We start from the raw sequence: 22,602 nt of genomic DNA, 5'->3' as shown, positions 1-22,602 counted from the left end.
TGAGTAAAGCACTTAATTCTATCCTTCAGTTCTCTCACCCGTGAAATGGGCAATAATACCCATTAGCTCATGAGGTTATTCTGAGGATTAAAGTAACTTGATATATATAGTATATGCTTAGAATAGTGTCTGGCTCATAGGTAAATGTTATCACCAATGTGACACCTGCTGAACACCAACCGATTCACCTAAAGCGAATCACTTTATCCATACACCATCACTTTCATCTTGGTATGGGGAACTGAAGAAGCAATTCATTTAACTGGGAAATAACCAACACAGATTCGAACCCTGGCTCTTCAGTAACAAACAAGAATTGCTCCAGTTAATTGTTTCACAGATTATGACTGCCTAGAGTGCCTAAAGATTTGGTCTTTGCTCTCACGTAGCTACAGTTGCCATAGTTTCTACATCTACAGTACTGCCTAGATATAAGAGTCCCCGCTCAATGACTTATTTGATGAGAACTAAATAAACCAATATGTTCCAGTGTACAAATAGCCAATAAACGGGATAGCTTTCTTTCACAGAAGCCACATTAGGTGACTAAGTCCCGACTGCAGATTTTCAGGCTGTCACCGAGGACTCTGCTGTCAAAGAATAGAGAAGGGCAGGCCTGGCTTCACACCAGTGAGGGGCCAGCACTTATCTGAGTCTGTTGGTTCACCTGTACATGGGAGACAGTGCTGCTGAACTGTTGATGAGACATTGTAGCGGATATTAAATGTTATTTATCAAAAGATTAGTGTTAATGGAGGGAGTGCGATCCCTGGAATATTCAACACGTTCAGCTTCCCTTTCCCCCTAGAGCAGCGCTACCTCCCCACAGCTTCTGCATTTTCTGTCGGAGGAGTTTAACTGTAGAGGAAAGGGGCAGCTCCAGTCGCCTTCCCTTTAAAAGACACGGGAAGCCCCGCCCACTACGGGAGGCGAAACGGGTTTCGCGGCTGCGCCGGTTCGCGGGCTCCCTAAGCCGGACAGTACCGACAGCCGCCGACCCCGGGACAGGTAAGACTAGGGCAGTGAGAGACGAGAGGCCAGAGACGTGGCCTCGGGGGCCGTCCCTGCAGAGGGAGCGGCACCGCGCTCGGCCGCGTGTCCCCGGAAGGTCAGCTCCACCCTGGGCGGCCGTGCGGAGGGCGGGGAGGCTTCGCGGGGCCTGGGACTCAGCCGGGCTCTAAAGCCGCCGTCGGACCCAGTGCGGCTTCTCAGGGGCGGGTAACCTGAAGCCCTCCCGGGCCAGTCCCGGCCGCGCTACGCCTCGCCGGCCCGCTCTCGCGCACGTACGTAAGTACGTACTCGCGCACTCCCGCGGGACGTCCCCACTTCCCTCCTGGCAGAGGCGTGTCGCGGGCCCGAGGTGGGCGTGGCCTCAGGTGGGCGTGGCCGCCCCTTGGAGACTTAGGTCCGCTCTTGCCGGAAGTGCTTGCTGCCTGCTCGGGGACTTGTCTGGGTTCCAGGAGCAGCTACTGCACTGAAAGGCTGGGCAGGGGGATTTTGCTTGCTGCCAGGTGCTGCACGTGGACATCTTAGTGGGAGAAGTTGCGGAATGAAGGATTAAAAAAAAAAAGCCCCATTCATCGTTTAGAATGTTCTAAAACAACCGGGCTTCTGTGGCTCAAGCCTGTAATCCTAGCTACCCAGAAGACTGAGATCTGAGGCTCGAGGTTCAAAGCCAGCCGTGGCTGCAAAAGTCCGGGAGCTTCTTCTCTCCAATAAATCACCAGAAAGACGGAAGTGGCGCTGTGGCTCAAAGTGGTAGAGTGCAGGGACAGCTCCCAGGGCCCTGGGTTCAAGCCCCATTACCGACAAAAAAAAAATAGTTTTAAAGGATCCTGAAAGAAGTAAAACAAGTTGTTTTAACCCAGAAGCTGTGATTCATGCACGTGTTATGGAAGGCTTCAGTCTAACTACAGAGGGTGGCTGGCAGGATGTGCAAAATCAACTACTGTTTACTGTGCTAGGCTCTTTACTAATGAATTTACCACACTTGTTCCCTGTTTCACAACTTATGGTCAGTGAAGGAGAGTAATAGTGTATCACAAAATTTTAGTGTTGGTGTTATAAGGGAAGGAGAAACTGGATTATGGAAACATTCTTAAGATCAACAAACACTTGGGGGAGGCGAGAGATCCTGTTTATAGTGTGGGAGATAATCAAAATAATGCCCTGAGAAAAAGAGTGGAGACATGTATCTGGGTTTTCTAAACCAAGGGAAAGATTAGAGTAGGGTGTGGTTTGGGCAGTACAAGAACCTGAGGCAGTAGAAGTTGAGAGGATAATGAGCAAGACTTTGGGTGTAGGGACAACAGGGCAGTGGAGCCTAGCAAGAGATGAATGATCTTACAACAGAGGTAGCAGAGGATATGGAGAGAAGTCGATGGATTTGACTGGGATTTGGAAGTAAATGAGACATGGTATTGGGATGACGGTGAAAATGAAAGGGCTGAAATGTCAAAGGGAACATTTGTCTCTGATGCACAATCACTGAAATACTGAGTTGTGGAAGAGGACATGGCCATTTAGATGATTAACATGCAGGAGGAAGCCCAACTTGATGCTGAGTCTTTAGTTCTGGGTTTACAAGGTTCTCAAACATTTCTTGATGGTTATTTCAATTTTATAGCTAAAGGAATGGGGTTAAGTAATTGACCAAAGATATATGTGGACTCTTCTCAATGTTGTAAGAGAGACTTATAGCTCTTACATGTCTTAACCTCATTATGGAGAGTGCTTTGTGTTCCAAATGGAAGAGCAAAACTGGAGCCAAGGGAGCATAGCATGAAGGCCCAGTAGGCATAGTGCAAGCTCAGGCTAAAATGTGACAGAGGGGACAGCTCACTGTCAGAGTCAAGGACTTTTTTTTAATGTGTGTGCTAGTACTGGGGCTTGAACTTAGGGCCTGGGCACTGTCTGTAAGCTTTTTTTCTTCTCAAGACTGATGCTCTCTCACATGAACCATGGCTCTGCTTCCAGCTTTTTTATTGCTAATTGGAGATAAGAGTCTCTTAGACTTTTCTGCTTAGGCTAACTTGGAACCTTGATCTGAGATCTCAACCTCTTGAGTAAATAGGTGTGAGCCATTAGTACCCAGCTCAAGGATATTTTGAAACTCCTTTAAATGGTGGGAGAGAGAATTCTTAAGAGTGATAGAAATAGCCAAAATTAATTTCAGAAATATGTAGTCATGTGAATCTGTAATTCTAATCAATCTTTCCTGGAATAAATAGACATCAATATGAGCTTGTGAATAAGTATCAACAAGTAAGAAAGAAGAACAATGAGTGAACAAATAATCAAAAGCATTTCATCTGTTCAGTCTATATAGTTTCCCCACACACTCATATCTACTATGCTATTTATTTATATATTTCAGGAAGTTTCCTTGCAAATACACTAATAGTACCTCACAAAAGGTACAAAACAATGTGTTGGTAAGGGCAATGCAAATGTCCAATAGAGCACAATAATTTAGTTATTTTTAAGGGCATAAAAATGTTCTTGGAAGTTTTATTCATAAGAACCTAATCCAAACTGCCTAGGTGTTATTTTTCAAACTTCAGTATGTTCTTAGAAATCAAGAGTCAGGTGCTGATGGCCCATTCTTTTTTTTTTTTTTGGGTCCGGTCGTGGGGCCTGAACTCTGGGCCTGGGCGCTGTCCCTCAGCTCTTCAGCTCAAGGCTAGCACTCTACCACTTGAGCCACAGCACCACTTCTGGCTTTTTTCTTTTTGCTTATGTGGTGCTGAGGAACTGAACCCAGGGCCTCATGCATGCAAGCGAAGCGCTCTACCACTGAGCCACCTTCCCAGCCCCGTGGTGGCCCATTCTTGTACCTAGCTATTCAGGAGACTGAGGTCTGAGGATCCTTGTTCTAAGCTAGCCTGGGCAGATAAATCTGAGAGACTTTTATCTGCAATTAACCATTAAAAAGCCAGACAGGTATGTGGCTCAGGCTTTGTATTTTTTGAAAAAGCCAAGCAGGAGTGAGAGGCCCTGAGTTCAAGTCCTAGTAATAACATAATAAAGTAAAATTAAAACTAAAAAGCCTCATGCCAGTGGCTCATGCCTGTTACCTAGCTACTCAGGAGGCTGAGATCTGAGGGTTGTGGTTTGAAGCCAGCTCAGGCAGGAGTTTGTGAGATTTTTGTCTTCAGTTAACCACCAAAAAACTGGAAGTGGAGCTGTGGCTCAAGTGGTAGAATGCTAGCCTTGAACAACTGGTACAACACCAAGGCCTTGAGTTCAAGTTCCAGGACTGGCACAGGAAGGAGGAGGAGGAGGAAGAAAAAAAAAAGAAATCAAAAGGATCTAGTTAATGACAAGAGAAGGGATGAATCCTGAAAACATTACATTTAGATGTCTTATACTAAAGAGTACCTACAGTTTAATTCTATTTATATGAGGTCAGACAATGATGGGGAAAAAATAAGAATAACAGATGCTCTCAGGCAGGATGGAGGCCAACTTGGAAAAGACATGATAGAACTTTCTGGATAGTAATGATGTTAATAGTTTACACTACTCACGATATGCTTAATTAAGATTTGTACACTTCATTGTATGTAAATTACCTCAAAAGCAAAGAACTGTAAACAAATGTTTAACATGTATTATATTTATGCCAAAGTTTTTGGCATTCTCAAAAGTATTAAAATGTACCAAAACAAAATGAGTAGAAAGAGAAATAGACTGATGAAGCAAAGATGACATGTTGTGAATTATAGAATCTAGGTGGTAAGCATTCGGGTTTTCTTTGCTGTAAAGACTTTCAACTTCTTTGCATGTTTAAACATTTTCATAAAAAATACTTCCAGCTTTTTGGTAGTTAATTAGAGATTATATGAGTCTCCTGTGTTATCTGCCTAAGCTGGCTTTGAACAAGGATCTTCAGATCTCAGCCTCCTAGGTAGTTAGGATTACAGGTATGAGCCACTGGTGCTTAGCTAATGGCTTAATATTTAAATAATTTCTATTTCTCATTGTGAGGTTCATACATTAAAATTACTGTGTATTCTTTGGAACAATGCAATTGACATTGTATTCACTTATCATACTAGGACAGTCATTGAATGCTTAATAGGCATCCTAATTCCTCATTTTTAAGTATTTCAGTGAGTATGTAAGTACATAAGGAACAAATAAAATGTGTGTTTGAGCCAGTTACCAAATTTAAAGCAGATTCTTACAACACAGTATGAACTGAGTAAAGTCATCACATCAGAAATAGCTCTCTGCTACTATGTAATTAAGTAATTTGTAGGTAATTTTAAGTAATCAACTTTAAAATACCTGCCTTTTAGAATATTATGGCTGTTTCAGGCAGTATATTCTTGGGAGAGAAATCCCCCCATATTGCCATATGAACATAAATCCCTTTATTTTTTACTTACACCAATCTGACAGCACGATCAGAGAACATTCATGAGAAAACATGGCTTCCTATTTTATACCAGCCTTGAAAAGTGAAGAATATAATATTAGATATCACAGCTTACTACCATTGAACCTGCATTGTTTATAATTTTTATTCATCCTCTAAAAATTCTGTCCTTTTCTTCCTTCCTTCCTTCTTCTCTCCCTCCTTTTCCTTTTCCTTTTTTCCACAACCCAGTGGTTCACAGGAGGTGGTAAGAAATATCATCATCCCCAGAGGATGCTGGCAGGCCTCTTTCCTGAGAGACACTGCCCAAATACAGACATGCTGACCTCCAACTGTTAATTAGCAAAACATGTATAAGTTCACAGAAATTATCAGTTATTTGTGTGGTGAGACAATTTATAAATTTGGCTGGTTGAAAACTAGATCAAGGAAGCAATAATATATAATGCAAAAAAAAAAAAAAGAATGTTAACCTGGCGCTGTCTTCATTTATAGTCAGTTAGACATAGGCTTGTTACTAATAAAGGGAATGTATTTTTCAAGATGCACAAAACCAGAATGTCAGTTTATTAAATTACAGTGAAATATAAAGTTTACAGACTGGAAATAGTAATACTGACATGACGTAAGTTTTTTCACTCTGGGCTATTCAATTTCTTTAAAAACTATTTTTTAAAAATAACATACAAAAAAGTGAGCAGCCATAATTGCATTATCAACTTTATATTTCATGCTGTGCCATTTCAAAATAAGTGACAGGTGTCATGGTACTAAATACTTTTAGCATTCATTCCTAAGAATTCTATTTTCACATGAAGACAATTAACAGCACTTCTCTTGGAGTCTTAACTTCTAATCCATATTTACATTTCTCCCTTATCCCTTGCATGCCTTTCCAGCTACCTTTTTCCCAACACATTGCATATGATTGCATCTTGATTTTATTGTTTAAGAATAGTCTGCTTCTGGGCTGGGAAGATGGTTCAGTGGTAGAGTGCTTGCCTTGCATGCATGAGGCCCTGGGTTCAATTCCTTAGCACCACATAAGCAAAAAGAAAAAAGCCGGAAGTGGTGCTATGGCTCAAGTAGTAGAACACTAGCCTTGAGCTGAAGAGCTGAGGGACAGCACCCAGGCCCAGAGTTCAGGCCTCATGACCGGACCCCCCCCCAAAAAAAAAAAAAAAAAAGAATAGTCTGCTTCTTCCCTTTTCATTCCCAAAGATACTGACTCTTTTGTTTTTAAGACATAAAACCAGTTGCTGTGTCCCATAATCTAAATTTGTGAGACTTTTCCTGTGGTGTCGTCAGGTTTCTCCTCTCTGAATCTGGCCCTGGTACTCCTGGAAACTGGAACCTAGGTCTAGAAACTGTATCAGGTTCAGGTGAAGTTTTGGGGGTTTTTTTTGGTCAGTCCTGGGGCTTGAACTCTGGGCCTGGGTGCTGTCCCTGAGCTCTTCAGCTCAAGGAGAGTACTCTACCACTTGAGCCACAGCACCACTTCTGGTTTTCTGGTGGTTTATTGGAGATAAGTGTCTCACTGTCTTTCTTTGCCTGGGCTGGCTTTGAAAGAGATCCTCAGGGGCTGGGAAGGTGGCTCAGTGGTAGAGCGCTTGCCTTGCATGCATGAGGCCCTGGGTTTGATTCCTCAGCACCACATACACAGAAAAAGCTGGAAGTGGGTGCTATGGCTCAAGTGGTAGAGTGCTAGCCTTGAGCTGAAGAGCTCAGAACAGTGCCCAGGCCCAGAGTTCAAGCTCCACGACCAGCAAAAAAAAAAAAAAGAAAGAGATCCTCAGATCTCAGCCTCCTGAGTAGCTAGGATTACAGATGTGAGCCACCAGTGCCTGGCAAGGTGAAGCTTTCTTGACAAGGCTTGTAACCACGGAAGGTGCTGGATACTTGGGGTAGCTTCCTGTGGCACGCGCTAGAATGTTACATTGCTCCATCCTTGCTGATGCTGATTTGTAGTTTTGGTGTCAGTCAGCTTTCTTCTCTGAGAGAGTGTTTTCACCTTTTGAGTGTCGACTTTTTCTGAAGTAACTTTTTGTCTTCAGCTTTCAATGCAGTGATCTGTTGCAGTTCTATTACCTGAATCGATGATGTCATTGAGGATAGCAAAATAATTTTCTACTTTCTTCTCCATTTATCAGCTGTCATTCTGCTCTAAAGAATAGTTTTCTTAATCCATAGGGGATAAATACAGTTTTTCCACTAAAAAAGTAGGATAAATGCTCAGCTTTAAAAAAAAAACTAAATTACAAATTTAGCCCTTTTCATAGTGGGGTACCAGCATGTAATGATTACATGCAGTTGTGGCAAGTTATAATTCTGGTATGTTTTTGCATATTCAGTGTGTTGAAATGAATTAGTCGTTTTTTGCTTTCATATTTGAATTGTATCACAGTTGATCCTTAGGGAGTTCCTTCCTTCTGCTAAACTGGTAATGAATTATCAACAAATGAAATTAAAGTTTCAGGGAAATCTGAACAGTAGTTATCTGTGATTAAAAAGGGAGGATTATTAACTGAGATAATGTTACTGCAATTACTAAAAGGATAAAAGAACACCTTCTGTAGATACACAGTGATAACATAGGGTTTATTTTGATGGTTGTGGGGGGTGGAGATGAAATGGCCCTGTGCACCGTTTATTATACTGGACTTACAGGTTTAAAAGTTTTCTTTTTTACTTCACGATTTTTTTAAATGGTTATTTTAAAGGTGATGTTCAGAGGGGTTATAGTTACATAAGTCAGGTAAAGAGAACATTTCTTTTTGAACAATGTCACCCCTTTCCTTGCTCTCTCCCAGTTTTTCCCTCCCATTCTACTCGCAAGTTGCATAGCTCATTTTCAACATAGTGTCTAGTGAGTACCACTGCTGCATTTGTTCACCCTTTGTCCCTCTATTTCTGTGTCTTCTTTACCCTACCAGATAGATAAAATGAACAAATAAGACAGAAAGAAAACAAAAACAGTAACAAAGGAAAAAAAAAACCTCTTGTTTCCATTTCCTGGAGTTCATTTAAATAAATATTATTTTATCTGATAAGACGCACATAGGCAGAACAAATCATGTTGAGTGAAATAAGCCAAGATCAGAGACAAACAGCACATGGTCTCCCTGATAAGTGGATGTTAAATTCAAAACGCAACGATATGACAAAGTAAACAGGACTCAAGAAACAAAGAACCTTTTCTTAATTTGTCAAATTGTTTTTAGATGACTCCATGTTTTTGACCCCACATATGGTGTATTCATGGGCACATCTGAGGGAAGCTAGGAGGAGGGCACAAAATCAGAGGGAAACAGGAAAAAATACAGTAGAGGGGTCCATCAGCTGCACTAGACATTGATTAAAGTGAACTAAGCAACTCAAGGGCAGCAATAGGAGGGAGAGAATGAGAGAAAAAGAGGGAACAGCTTACACTAAGCAAAAGGAAAGAATGTACATATCACCCAATTTGGAAGAAATAGTTGTATTGTCAAAGTTTATAGAGTCCACAAGCTTTATAAACCATGATAATGATAATTCACCTTGTGAAGGTTAAAAAATGCGTTTGTGATTTTAGCTAAATATCACTATCCTACAATACTGTGAAGTTTATGTACTCAGTCTCAATAAAGAAATAAAAAAGGCATTTTCAAAAAAAAAAAGATGCACATAGGCATTGTCTTTGTGTTCCTCTTGTAAGGTGTCTGTGTGTGAATGCCTGGAGTCCTGTATAATTTTTCATGTTCCGGTATATGTATTAGATCTAGCTTCCACGTGTGAGAGAAAAACATGGGCCATTTGTCTCTTTGAACTTGGCTAACCTCACTTAACATGATTTATTCTAGTTTAAAAGTTTTAATAGAGAATTTTGAAGTTGAGTTGGTTATTTGCCATTCACATTTAACATATTAAATTTTCATTATATGAATTAACATTATGCTGAATGTGAATTAACAGTATGTTAAGTGTGAATGTGTTATTTTTTTCTTAATTTTGCTTTTTTGTTGTTGTTCTTGTTGTATGGCTTGAACTTTGTGCCTGAGAGCTGTCCCTGTGCTCTTCAGCTTAAGGAGAGCACTCTACCACTTGAGCCACAGCACCACTTTGGGTTTTCAGGTGGTTAATATTGGATATGAGTCTCGCGGACTTGGCTTTGAACTGCGTTCCTCAGATCTCAGCCTCCTGAGTAGCTGGGATTACAGGTGTGAGCCACTGGCACCCTGCTGCATTATATTTTTATAAGAACTAGTTTTGAAGGAATATATATATTTTTAACTGTGCTGAATTTAAGCACAGTTGAGCTACCATTCAAAGTTAATTACAGTAACCTGCTTTATCTACTCCTTAGGCAAGAAAATGTAATGCTTATTAAAATTTAAAATTGGAGCAATGGGAAAGGCCTTTGAAATAAAACGTATTTCAGCACTACTCTTTCCTTTTTTTATCTTGAAAGTGTTTAAGAGACTTCTACAAAGTTTTATGTTATTTTTTTCTGAGTCTAGTACAGTTAAAAAATATACTTTTAGCCAGGCACTGGTGGCTCAAACCTGTAATCCTAGCTACTCAGGAAGCTGAGATCTGAGGAACACAGTTCAAAGCCAGCCCAGGCAAGGAAAGTTTGTGAGGCTCTTATCTCCAATTAACCACCAGAAAACCAAAAGTGGCACTGTGGCTCAAGTGGAGGGGTTGCCTTGAGCTGAAGAGCTCAGGGACAGTGTCCAGGCCCAGAGTTCAAGCCCCAAAACCGACAAAAAAAAAATACTTTCCATAAAAAAATTAACAATGAAATTAGGAAGAAAGGGAAAAGTAATGTCTTCTCTCTCAACCAGAGTTATTTGTCTTTTACTATATAGTTTTCTTTTTAATTTACTTACATAATGTTTTTGTTTTGTTTTGTTTTTTGCTGGACGTGGGACCTGAACTCTGGACCTAGGCACTGTTCCTCAGCTCTTCAGCTCAAGGCTAGTGCTCTACCACTTAAGCCACAGTGCTACTTCCAGCTTTTTCTGCTTATGTGGTGCTGAGGAATCGAACCCAGGACCTCATGCATGCAAGGCAAGCGCTCTACCACTGAGCCACCTTCCCAGCCCTACTTACATAATGTTTTACATTTGGTAATTTGCTAAATAGGGCACATTGGCTTTCACCCATAATTGCTAGGTTAAAAGGCACTTAATATTTAAATAATTCATTTATGGTTAATAACACAACTTTGTATCTGTTGTTGGTAGAGACTTTGGGAAAAAATACCACTAATTTTAGACATGAAATTATAAAGGTTTGCAAAGAACTTTGGTTCTTAGAAAAAATTTGGGACTTGATACTGCTGTTTTTCTGATTATTAGTGGAAAATGTTCTCTGCTTTAGGTTTTTCTGCTTTTCTTAGTTTGGGGACCACTATAGTTTGGATCTTTAACATTCCTAAAAGTACTTGGTCTCCACACTGGGGCTATTGAGAGGTGGTAAAACCTTTAAGTGATAAGGCCTAGTGTAAGGATCTGATTTTTTTTTAATTATTAAAAAGGAAATATATCATCTCTTTTTAAAATCCAATCTGCTTGCCCTTAGATCCATTCAATATCCAAATAGGTGGAGTTCCACCTACAGTTAGCAATATTGTCTAGTTGAGCACATCATCCATTCATGGTGATGAAGCATGTGCCCTTAGAGCCTCAAGGATAGTGGTGTTAGGAATGTGAAGTAAGCAGCTTCCAGTGGGGAGTGTGCTGGGGAAGAGGTGCATCTGAACACACAAAGGTCAATTGCTCACAGGCCCATTCCTCCATGCCTATACATTATACAGCAGTGAACAAAATGCTCACATTTCATTGTTTCATCAAACGTACATCCCTGTGAAGAGATGATGACCATCTATGCAAATACTAGGAAATGTGTCACACAGGGGACATACATGATGGAGCTGTTTTTAAAGCCAGGTTGTGGGCTTGAAAGTGATAGAGTGAAAGAAGTTGGAAAATTCTTAATTTGTGTTTCAAGGCAAGGGAGTTCTGAGTCCAGCGGCCCAAAAGGGGAACATGGTCAGGGTCATTCTTCCTATGGAACAGCAAGAGGCAGCACGCCTCAGATAGCACTGCTTCACTTTTTCTTCCCATTCATTTTTATTATTAAGTAATTGTACAAAGGTACAACTCTATAAGTCAGATTCTGAGTACAATGTTTGTTGGTCAGTATCATTCCTTCCTTGGTTCTTCCCTGTTTTTCTCCCTATTATCTATAGCTATCTACCTACCTACCTATTATCTATAGCTGTCTCCTACCTATTATCCATCTGTATCTGTTTGTTTCTCTATATCTATCATCCATCTATCTTGCAGCTGTAACCCTATGCTTGGCACATGATAGGCCTGTGCTCTGCTAACATCTCCAGTGCTGCCATAATTTAAAAGGATCACTCTGGTGCCATTGTTGTCATTAACTCTAAGGGGCAAAGCAAGAGCAGAGAGTGAGTTATGTATTTTCAGCAGGATGCTAGCAGTGGTAGTGAGAAAGGCTGCATCTTGGATACAGTAGAATTTGCTGGTGGAATTGGAAGTCCTTTGATGTCTTGGTGCCTTTGATGTTTTGGGCAACTGGAAGGATGTATGTCCACATTCTATGAGGCAGGGAAGCAGAGGGGAGAGCAAGTCCGAACATCCAAAACTGAAATGTGGAAAGGTTGACTCACAGATGACTGTTACTTATCTAAGGGAGGCAGGCAGTTAACTTTGAAGGTCTGAAAGTGTGGAGAGAATAGAACCAAAACAGTAAACTGGGTGTTAGCAAGTGAGCTAAGGAAGATTGTCCATTACTTTGGTTTTCATTTCACTTGTCAATATGACAGTTGAGGGATAATGATCAGGTGGGATAGAATCAAAGCCAGGGCCAGTGGTTCCTACTTTTGTTTTGGTGTCAGTCCTAGGCCTTGAGCTCAGCCTGTGTGCTGCCCCAGAGCTTTTTTGCTTAAGGCTAGCACCACCATTTGAGCCACAGCTCTACTTCTGGCTTTATATGATGGTTAATTAGAGATAAACAGTCTCTTGGACTTTCCTGCCTGGGCTGGCTTTGAACCTCAATCCTCAGATCTCAGCCTCCTAAATTGCTAGGATTATAGGCATAATCCTACCATTTATTTCTATTTTTAAACACCCCCATGTGATTCTCACACAGGTATCACAGGAACCAGCTTTGAGAAATACCATGCTGTACCTCCTGGCATTTGTAATTTCTCACAACTCACACTCATTCAACATCTCCATTCTCTAGCATATCTCTTGGTGAGATGGTTGGTCCCTTTACCTTTCAGCCTGAGCTTCTACTGAAGATTTGTATGAAAGGTCAGAGATACAGTATGGTAGAGAAGCAACTAAAAGTAAAAACATCATTTTATATGTTGAAGATTCAATCTTATAGCATGAGATGAATGTCTCATCACATACATCTAAGGCTAATATTTGTTGTCTAATATTTGTTAGTGATGCCTGCTTTAAATGCTTACCAATCTCTGTAGAGTCTATGGTTAGCACTTGATTTGTGTCAGTGTATTTCCTTTCAGTTTGCTCAGTTTCCTTCTTAGAGCGTCTCCTCTCCCTAACAGTGGTATCATTTATATACCATCAGATACTGATAAATTATTAGCAGTTAATCATATTGGAAACTTTTAAGTAGGCATTTATGAATCAACAAACATTTTCTATGTAGCATCACCATAAATAAACCCTCTCAGAATGTTTTTTGCTTTTGGAGTTGTGGAGAAAATGGTTAAATAGAACCAAAAGTGCAAGAAAAAGTAGAAAATCAAAAAGCACTTAACATAGGTTCACTTCTATAACCAGTTGCATAAGGGACTGATTGGAGCACCATGAGTTGGTCTGGCCAGGGTTACCCAGTAGCCTACCTTATAGGTGTCAACCTTCCCACATATGCACTGGTTATCCTGAGAATAGTACCTTCCGTGACATTCATAGAGGACAGCCTCTACAGACTCCCACATGCCTTGCCATAGACCACAGGAATAAATGATTGAACCTGAATGAACTTTTCTCATTATTTTCTTAGGATGGCTGCTTCTCTTCTAAATAGGTTAATACTCCAAGCTGTGAAGACTGAAAATAATTGCATTAGAAGGTGTTTTAGTAAACACATCATCATTAAAAAAGAAGCCCCAGCACAGTTGTTTCTAATTGCCTCTGGCCCAAGACTGTCCTACCTAATCCATACAAAAGGTTTTAGTACTGAAGACACACAGGATGAGAAGAAAAACCAGAAAAAGAGTAGCACCACTTTTTCTAACACTGGAAGGAAAATTAGCGAGCGAATTATTCATGTCTTTGATGAAAATGGCAATGACTTGGGACTCATGCACCGAGCAAATGTGATCAGACTCATGGATGAGCGAGACTTAAGACTGGTGCAGAGGAATTCCAGCACAGACCCCCCAGAATACCAGCTCATGACAGGAGTGCAGATCCACCAGGAACGGCTCAGGCTGAGAGAGAAGGAAAACAGACAGAAAACTGGTATGTGTTTTGCTGTGTGCTACCTGAATCCTTTAGAAGTACACGTCAGCCGGGTGCTGGTGGCTCATGCTTGTAATCCTAGCTACTCAGGAGGCTGAGATCTGAGGATGGAGGTTCAAAGCCAGCCCGGGCAGGAGAGACTGTGAGACTCGTATCTCCAATAAACCACCAGAAAACCGGAAGTGGTGATGTAGCTCAAGTGGTAGAGCGCTGGCCTTGAGCTGAAGAGCTGAGGGACAGCGCCCAGGCCCAGAGTTCAAGCCCCACGACCGACCAAAAAAAAAAAAGAAGTACACATCAGTTTAAGTTCCAGCATTTGCCAAGGAGCCTATGACAAGGGGTAATGAGAAAACTGGACCATTCAATCTTTTTAATAATTTCACCAACATTCCCAGTATTGTTTCCTCTTCCATCCCTCGCTTGTTCCCATTCCTTTTTTCTTCACTTTCTCTTGATCTGTGTCCAGTGTCTCTTCCTTTAGATATGAAGTGAGGGAGAAATAAAGTGAACCAAAAAAATAATGAAAACTTTCTCCTATCCATAGCCTTGGCTCCAAATGCTATGGCAGAGTGGCTGATGGATAATGACATGAGATTTGGAAGTGAGTGCCAGTTCCTGTCCTAGTCTAGGCAATTTAACCTCCATCCTTTGTTTTGGTTTTCAAGCAGCTTCTAAATTCTGAAGGGATTCACAGAACATCTCTCATGTCATAATACTCTATTGTAGTATAGGTCATGATGTGGATTTGCATACTTGGCCAGTCATCTTTCAGACACCTGTTCGGTGAAGCCTCATAGAGGTATGATTTGTATGGGAAGGATGTGTTTTTCATGGTTCTCAGAAAGTGCTGAATATTATGAAGTACTGCTAAGTAGGATGCACACTGGGACAAAGGACAGAGAGATGTCCCAGTGCAGCCATCCTGAAGCTGTATTCTTAAGGAAAGTCAAACCTTATCTTACCTCCATTTTATTTTTATTTTATTTTTGTTGGTTGTGGGTCTTGAGCTCTGGGGTATGGGCACTGTCCCAGAGCTCTTCAGCTCAAGGTTAGTGCTCTACCACTTGAGCCACAGCTCCATCTCCAGCTTTTTCTGCTTATGTGGTGCTAAGGAATTGAACCGAAGGCTTCATGTAAGCAAGGCAAACACTATACCACTGAGCCACCTTCCCAGCCCCCTAACCTCAATTTTACAAAGCAACATTTAACAAGGATGTTGACATGTCTGAAAACAGATATTCAGAGGAGATAAAGACATCAAACTGTCATATTCCAAACAGTTGAACAGAATAGAGAGGCTTGGAGAAGTTGAAGAAAATGTGTCAAAGGAGCTAATGAGTCCCAATAAGAGACTCAGAGCAAGCAAGTAGGTGTTAAGCCCTTTAAAACAACTTTTTAACTATTTTTTTTATCTTCTTTGTTACTAGGAATTGAACCCATGACACTGTACTTGCTAAGCAAGTATTTTGCCACACCCCAGCTACCTTTTAATGTTAAAAGCATGCAGAGAAAAGATAATAAACATGTTACCCATCGTTCAAAGTGAATCAAAACAAGACATTGCAAAAAAGTTGAAGTTCCTTCATCCTCCCCAAAAGTATCCCTGCTCAATTCATGGTTTTAGAGTATTAAGCCAGTCCAAGTTAAACTCATTATATCTAGATATATTCACAAACAGTATATACTGTGTAAAATGTGTAAAAGGCACATTTTTTCAAGATCTGTCCACATTTATATAATAGCTGCAGCTAATTTATTATAATTACTGTATGACATCTCTATGACCTTGGGCTTGTTCCCAGTTTTCCATTATTATGAACACTTGTGCATACTCTAGGTTCTATGAACCTAAATGGGTCAAATTGCACTCAGCATCAACATTATGAAATCTTCCTCTGCACTCTCACCCACACTTGGTACTGCCACACTAATTTTTATCTTGCTAATGGTGAGAAACCATCATTTCCTGTTGTGTTGCCTTCCACCAGCTAAGCACCTTTTTCTTTTTCCTATGTCTGTTCATCCTTATTTCTCTTGATCTTTCTCCCAGATTTGTAGTTCTATGTAATGTAAAAACCTCCTTGAATTTTAAATACCTTTGCCAGGTAAAAATCATCTCCCTCACAAAAAAAGGAGCTCCTTGGGGCTGGGAAGGTGGCTCAGTGGTAGAGCGCTTGCCTTGCATGCCTGAGGCCCTGGGTTCGAGTCCTCAGCACCACATAAGCAAAAAGAAAAAAGCCTGAAGTGGTGCTGTGGCTCAGGTGGTAGAGCGCTAGCCTTGAGCTGAAGAACTGAGGGATAGTGCCCAGGCCCAGAGTTCAGGCACCACGACCGGACCCCCCCCCAAAAAAAACGAGCTCCTGGGCATAAAACTCAAAGACAGATGGGGACTGTTAAGGTTTTTGTGGTAATCTAAGATCCTAACCAGCTGTGGGAGAAGTTCAAGTTTTAAAGGAGATTAGTAAATAGTCCCCGTACTAAATCTCAGTTTTAAACCAGGACCAACTGTGACAAAGGAATTAACTTTCTCTTCAAATATTGCACAACATGATTTGAACACAAAGAGTAAACAGATTCAGCAGTGGATTGAGAAAAAATACAAAGTTCAAGTTACCATAAAGAAGAGCAAAAATGCAGATGTGCCAGAAAATAAAATGGTAAGTAAAAGTAGGTTTTCTAATATAAAATTGTTGAAAATCTGAAAAATTAAAAACAAAGGTGACTGATAATTCTAGTACCAAATAAAGGTAACAGCTTTCTAGCTTCTCAATATGCATGGACATTGTTTTCCATTCTAACATCAGCTGCAATATGAAAACACTGCTCTGTCATATAAGAGTTATATAGTACTCTGTTTCACAGAAAGCATATATTTTACTTTTCCTTTAACATAGGAACAGCAGAAGCCTCTTTTAGGCTCTCTCTATCTTCTAGAGAAATGTTATAGGGTAGAATCCCAGGAGTTTTTAGGCATCTGTTCTGCTTTAAAGTTTTGGTAACTTTATCATCTATTCAAGGCAGCACTGGGGCCGTGGTTTTCAACCTGAGCTATGTGAGGATCACTTAGGCCTAGGGTGCAGCCCAAGAAATATGAACTGTTGGAGCCTGGGGTTTCTAGTTCTTTTAAAAATCACCCCCAATTGACCTGGAGCATATTAATGTTGGGAACTGCACTGAGCTAACAAATTTTGGGATAAGGAAGGTATATTGTCAAGGCCCAAACCCATTGGTATATGCTTTTGAAAAAGTTACTCTGGGGCTAAATGGAGCCCTTTAGTGCCAGAATAGTGGAGACAGGACCATCAAGTCTGCAGTGTGTCAGTTTCATGGAGTTTCAGTACGGACTTCAGTCACTTAATCCTATGTGAATTGCCTAACCAGTCATTTAAATAGCAGAAATTCAAGTGTTCTGGCTTTTTGTGTGTGTTCATTAAAGAACATCAGAGATGACGATTTTAAATTCATTTTGGATTGTTTTAGGAGGAGATATTTAACCAAATACTCCAGACTATGCCTGGTCTAGCTGCCTTCTTAACCAAACCACAAGCTGTTAAAGGAGGAAGAGCCTTCACATGTGTTTTCCGTCATCTGAGCAAAAAGGAAGAGAAGGCATATGAAGATGGCCAAAAAAGCTATAATCTGGACGACGAAAATGGGAATGACAGGGAATTGAGTGTTTAGCATCAGTATTTTAATTTAAAAAAAAAAAAAAAGCTTCTAAGTGAAAATAATCTCATTGGCTCCTTCAGCGAGGCTGAGCAGTTCCTAGTGGAAGGTGAAGTATTGCAACTGCCGAAGGCACCTGGTCTTCCACACAGCTCTGCGACTCTCCATCCTGAGACAAAGATGAACCTTTTCCCCGTTTCACTTTAGGAGGAATGTATCCACTAAGACGAGATGCCAAACTCCGTTTTTCACGAGATCTTTTTACCTTTGAAAACAAGGAAAACAGACTGGAATGGAGAATCGAAGTGACTACTTCAAATTGTTATACACGCCAACAAAAAATATTCCTTTACAGAGACCCACATCTTTAACAGGGGCACACACACAGTAAAGAAGGTGGAAATAGTCCACAGAGATGGGTGGCATGTGGCTGTAAGCAGGGTTGGTATTAAAGCAAACCATGACTGAGTAATTTCCACTTACTTTCATTTTCTTCTTGTCAGGATCATGTACCACAGCATGCCTGATGAGACTTTGCTACAGTGAAGGAAAAAGAAAAACATGATTTTAAAAACTCAACACATGGTGTTTAACATAAAAATGCAATAAATTGTCAGCCTTCCTAATGTTGTGTATTCCACTAAATCAGGAACTTATCTTCAACCTCTGTGCTTTGGGGTTTTGACAGACTTTCCTAGGGTCCTGTGTTAGGAATTTATACCATACAAACCACTTATAGGCTTAGTTCTTTCCTAAGAGGGGAGAAAGACTTTTCTATATGAACAATTCCAAGCTCAAATGTACTTCTAACTGAATCTATATAAACCAGTCCCTAAACACTGGTAGGGAATCTGCCCTGTTGATAGATGACAGTGCTGACTTCCTCAGCTTCCAGACATTTTCTAAGTCTGGGAGGTTCTGAGTGAGCCTAATTCTTTGTTTAGTTTTTATTATTATTTAAGGTAAGAGCCTGTAAGACACAAATTGCACAGGCCTCTTCTCATCCAACATTATACATCAAGTCCAGACATACACAAAATCCCAGTCCAGAGTTCACTCACTCTGTGTTAACCACTCCTCTTCCCAGGCCCTAGGTGATGGGCTAAAAGGACACCCAAAGTACCAACAAGCTTTCTAATGCTCTCCTACTTAGGATTTCTGGGCCCCTCTCAGCACTTTTGGCTTGACGAGGCCAGAGTGGACCAAGGAGCTACACTTCCAGTGAGCTCCCAGCGAACATTTCTGCCACTGAGCATGGCAACCGTGGCAGTTTTGCAGACCTGAGGGAAGAAGTATCTCAGCCAAAGCAAGACTGCGTGTATGGCATCTGTTCCCCCCCTCAGTATACCTGAAGAGCCCAGTGTGAAACAGGGCACTTACTTTCATTGCAAATGTTTTGCTACAGCCAGCATATTCACACACAAATGGGCGCTTCTCCTCATGGAAAGAGAGAATGTGGCTCTGGAGATTGAACACAGTTGTGTAGGTCCTACCACAGCCTTCTCTTGGACACCGATACACATCTCTTTCTGGGGCATGAGTTTTCATGTGTTGCTTAAGATGATCTTTGCGTTTAAATCTTCTCTGGCATACTTCACATGTTATTTCCTCTAGTGGAATAATCAGACAAATTTAGTTACTTTGCTATTTCTGTAAGAAAAATGAGCACTGAATGCTTAAATAACACACTCTAAATTAGACATTGAGTAGCTTATCACTACACAAAAATCAGAAATCTAGGAAAAATAGCCCTGCTTCTTAATATAAGAGGGTTGTCTCCATTTTCATGAGTCCTTATATCACTCCTAAGCTTCTTAGCTGTTCGCGTGTCAAGGTAGTCTTGAAATATTACCAAGCATCCTTCCCAGAGAATGCAGTGCCTCCCAAGGCTTCCCTGGTACCACATGCCCAGTAGTACCAGCCCTGAGACTGCTCATCACTCAACAGCCTAAGGAGCCAGCACTGACACATGTCTAATGTTTCACTATCCGTTTTATAGGAGCAAATATCTATATACTATGCCGTTCATGTCTGCCTTACCTTTATGGGTTTCTCTCACATGTTTTAGAAGTTCTGTCCATGTTTTGGCCACAAAAGAACATCCCTTTTGACATACGTAGCCTGTTTAAAAAAAAAAAGTCAGTGCACTGCCTATTCTCAGTGCAAACACTAACTATAAATAGGAAGGAACCTTATGCCTACATAACCTTTCTTCTCTCCCAATAATAGTCTATTCTGTTAGATTGAAGAGATGAGGACAAAAGCCAAGATCCAGTGGTGCATACGTACAATCCTAGCTACTCAGGGACTGAGACATAGAGAATTGAGCAGGGTAAAGCTACAGAAGAACAAACCAGAGAACAACTGACCAGAATGGACACATGCATAACACTAGAATTAGGATAATCTGTCAATATAAACAGCCATGCTGTTTCAACCCCTAGGAACTAAAAAAGAATGTAGCTGTTCTAAACACTTGTTCACTAATCTCACCAAAGGCTCCTGCATCTGCTATTTTGTCGCTGAAAAAAAAATAAATTCTAGGGTCTGGAATATTGAAGTACAGCTACTAGAAATCCCTCATAGAAACAGGTAATAGATAAAAGTGTTTTTTAATCTCATTGCTATGAAAACCTTATTAGCTAAGTACTCTTAATGGTAAACTAGGAAAAAGATAGCACAGGTAGGAAACAAAAGAAGATAAAAACAATATAAGAAAGTAGAGGAGTGCCCGATAACTAGATGTTCTGAAATACAGAGCATGGGTAAGGCAATATGAGCAAACAACAGTAAGCCTGAACAGCCAGAAGATAGTGGGAGGACACACAGTGGAGCCTTTTTGGGCAAAAGCAAAAGATCTGAACAAGCAGAATGGTGTTCTTGCCTATATATTCCCTACCTTCTCAGTATGACCAAAGTACGATCTAGAAAGCAGTCAACAAATCCATCATGCCCTACTGCAGTATTACCAGCACCGGCATATATAGGGCCTCTCTCTGTACATACCCTCGTGGACCTTCTCATGTCGTTTTAGCCTGCTGGGTGAGGCAAAGTGCTTCCCACATCCTTCCTGGAGACACCTGAGTAGCAACACTGAAGTATGAGCTGATCCATTTCAAGAGAGGGTAAAAGTACTTTGTCCTACTTCTCTCACCCCAGGCTCCCCTCTCCCAGCAACCAAACCAGTCATACACAGATAAGATTAACATAAAGCCCTAATCACAGGTAAAATTCAGATACCTGCCCAGCCTTGGAGCAAAGCAAACTTTGAAAAAGGCCACAGTACTTTTGTTTATTTGACCAAATTAAACATTGTTGTCACTCTTGTATCTCTAAAAGTACAAAATGACTTGAAGAGGCTGTCTGATTTGGCATAAGTAAACACTTGAGTCACCCAGAGCTGTCTGTAGTGTGTCTAACAAAGCTGCCTAGGGGTTATGACAATAAGAAAACAAATAGGAAGAGGCAGGAGCTGTGGATGAGCAATAAAAGCACAAGCTTGATCCCTAGCCCACCAAAATAACTATCAACAGAAGGCATGTGTCACTTGGGTGCTAATGCCACTGGCAATACTAGGATATGCCATTGACTCTAAGGACATTCTGATACTCGGCAGGACAAGGGCAGCCAGTGCAATCCAGAGGCAAAGCACCAGCAAACCCAGCCATTCAGGGAGCCACCAGCAGCAGGTGGTAAGCACCTTTCTGCAACCTGTGTAGCTCTATTTCACCATGTCCAGCCACCCTTGCATATCCTCAGGAAATGATAATGATCAGGAACTTGGACAGGGTCTACTAAAATAGTTGACACCTTAGATTTCCCATCAAGCTCAACCACAACTGTAATAAGCTCAACATTATTCTGAAACACATTATTTTTTTTAGAGAAATGACAACAAAATGTAACTTTGCAAATGTTCTGATACATAAATAGGCATACACAGGACACACAAACAGCCAGGCACCAGTGGCTCAAGCCTGTAATCCTAGAGGCTCAGGAGACTGAGATCTGAGGATCACGGTTCAAAGCCAGTCCAGGCAGAAAAGTCCATGAGACTATTATAATCTCCAGAAAACCAGAAGTGGCACTGTGGCTCAAGCAGTAGAGCTCTAGCCTTGAGCTGAAGAGCTGAGGGACAGCGCCCAGAAGTGTTGGTAAGGAAGCTGTATCAGGACACTGGCAACCCCCAACCTTTGCTTCTTGATCTGCATTCTAGAACTGCAGAGAATGCCAGCTTCAGGAAGCACCCACCTGAACAGGGGCTCGTTGGTATGCTGGCACTGATGGATTTTCAGCTGCTGGTGTTTCTTAAAGGCCTTCTCACAATCTTTGAAACTGCACTATTTAGAAAATATATGTTAGTCTTAACAAAAATAAAAGTATCTACAGTTCATAACAGTCTTCTTAAGACAAAAACCTTTCACTTTTTCCTTTTTATGCCAGCAATGGGGTTTGAATTTACAGTCTTGGTTCTTTCCCTTGGCTTTTTGCTTAAGGCTCCACCATTTGAGCTGCACCTCCATTTCTGGCTTTTTTGTTAGTTATTTGGCGATAAGAGTCCCTCAGACCTTTCTACCTGGGTTGGCTCCAAACCTAGAGCTTCAGGTCAAAAGTCTCTTGACTAGGATTACAGGTATGACCCACCAGTACCTGATTTGATAAAAGTCATTTTGGAAATTATGTAATTGCTACTCTTCACTACTTACTTACTACAAAATTCTACTTTATGTCAAGAACTTAAAGATAAATGACATTTGAAAAAGCAAAACGTTTTCAGTTGGGGTAATGACCTAATAGTACACTTTAATATGACAATGGTTGCTTGTAAATTAAAACCCCTGCCAGGCACTGGTAGCTCATGCCTGTAATCCTAGCTACTCAAGAGGCTGAAATCTGTCCAGGCAGGAAAAGTCCATGAGACTCTTATCTCCAATAAACCATCAGAAAACCAGAAGTGGTGCTGTAGCTCAAGTGGTAGAGCGCCACCTTGAGCTGAAGAGCTGAGGGACAGCGTCCAGACCCAGAGTTCAAGTCCCATGACCC

The 22,602-nt window shown here is 41.0% G+C and overlaps 2 protein-coding genes across 2 annotated transcripts in view; one reads left to right on the top strand and one right to left on the bottom strand.

The window, feature by feature from the left end:
- Positions 1 to 935: 935 nt before the first annotated feature.
- Mtif3 (mitochondrial translational initiation factor 3) lies at positions 936 to 17,590 on the top strand. Its single transcript, XM_013027316.1, has 4 exons — positions 936 to 1,008; positions 13,433 to 13,893; positions 16,393 to 16,550; positions 17,374 to 17,590. Exons 2-4 carry the CDS (start codon positions 13,434 to 13,436, stop codon positions 17,572 to 17,574), a joined length of 819 nt encoding a protein of 272 aa, XP_012882770.1. The 5' UTR covers positions 936 to 1,008; position 13,433; the 3' UTR covers positions 17,575 to 17,590.
- The window catches only part of Gtf3a (general transcription factor IIIA), a 12,903-nt gene continuing 7,863 nt past the window's right edge, over positions 17,563 to 22,602 (bottom strand). The window contains exons 3-8 of the mRNA XM_013027261.1: positions 21,811 to 21,894; positions 20,566 to 20,639; positions 19,600 to 19,680; positions 18,940 to 19,169; positions 18,043 to 18,096; positions 17,563 to 17,824 (exon numbers count right to left, since the gene is read on the bottom strand). Of these exons, the coding sequence (XP_012882715.1) occupies positions 17,639 to 17,824; positions 18,043 to 18,096; positions 18,940 to 19,169; positions 19,600 to 19,680; positions 20,566 to 20,639; positions 21,811 to 21,894 (709 nt within the window). The 3' untranslated portion in view covers positions 17,563 to 17,638. The remainder of the gene's footprint in view (positions 17,825 to 18,042; positions 18,097 to 18,939; positions 19,170 to 19,599; positions 19,681 to 20,565; positions 20,640 to 21,810; positions 21,895 to 22,602) is intronic.

This window comes from Dipodomys ordii, unplaced genomic scaffold (assembly GCF_000151885.1).
Source record: "Dipodomys ordii isolate 6190 unplaced genomic scaffold, Dord_2.0 Scaffold102, whole genome shotgun sequence".
Lineage (NCBI taxonomy): Eukaryota > Metazoa > Chordata > Mammalia > Rodentia > Heteromyidae > Dipodomys > Dipodomys ordii.
Note: the sequence above shows the minus strand (reverse complement) of the source record. Positions and strands in the feature narration are given on the sequence as shown.

Excerpts from the sequence above, each read along its gene's own strand:
- Mtif3 (XM_013027316.1), top strand. The coding sequence starts at position 13,434 with ATGGCTGCTTCTCTTCTAAATAGGTTAATACTCCAAGCTGTGAAGACT. Across the intron at positions 13,894-16,392 it reads GGAAAACAGACAGAAAACTG|GACCAACTGTGACAAAGGAA; the intron begins GTATGTGTTTTG and ends GTTTTAAACCAG. Across the intron at positions 16,551-17,373 it reads ATGTGCCAGAAAATAAAATG|GAGGAGATATTTAACCAAAT; the intron begins GTAAGTAAAAGT and ends GGATTGTTTTAG.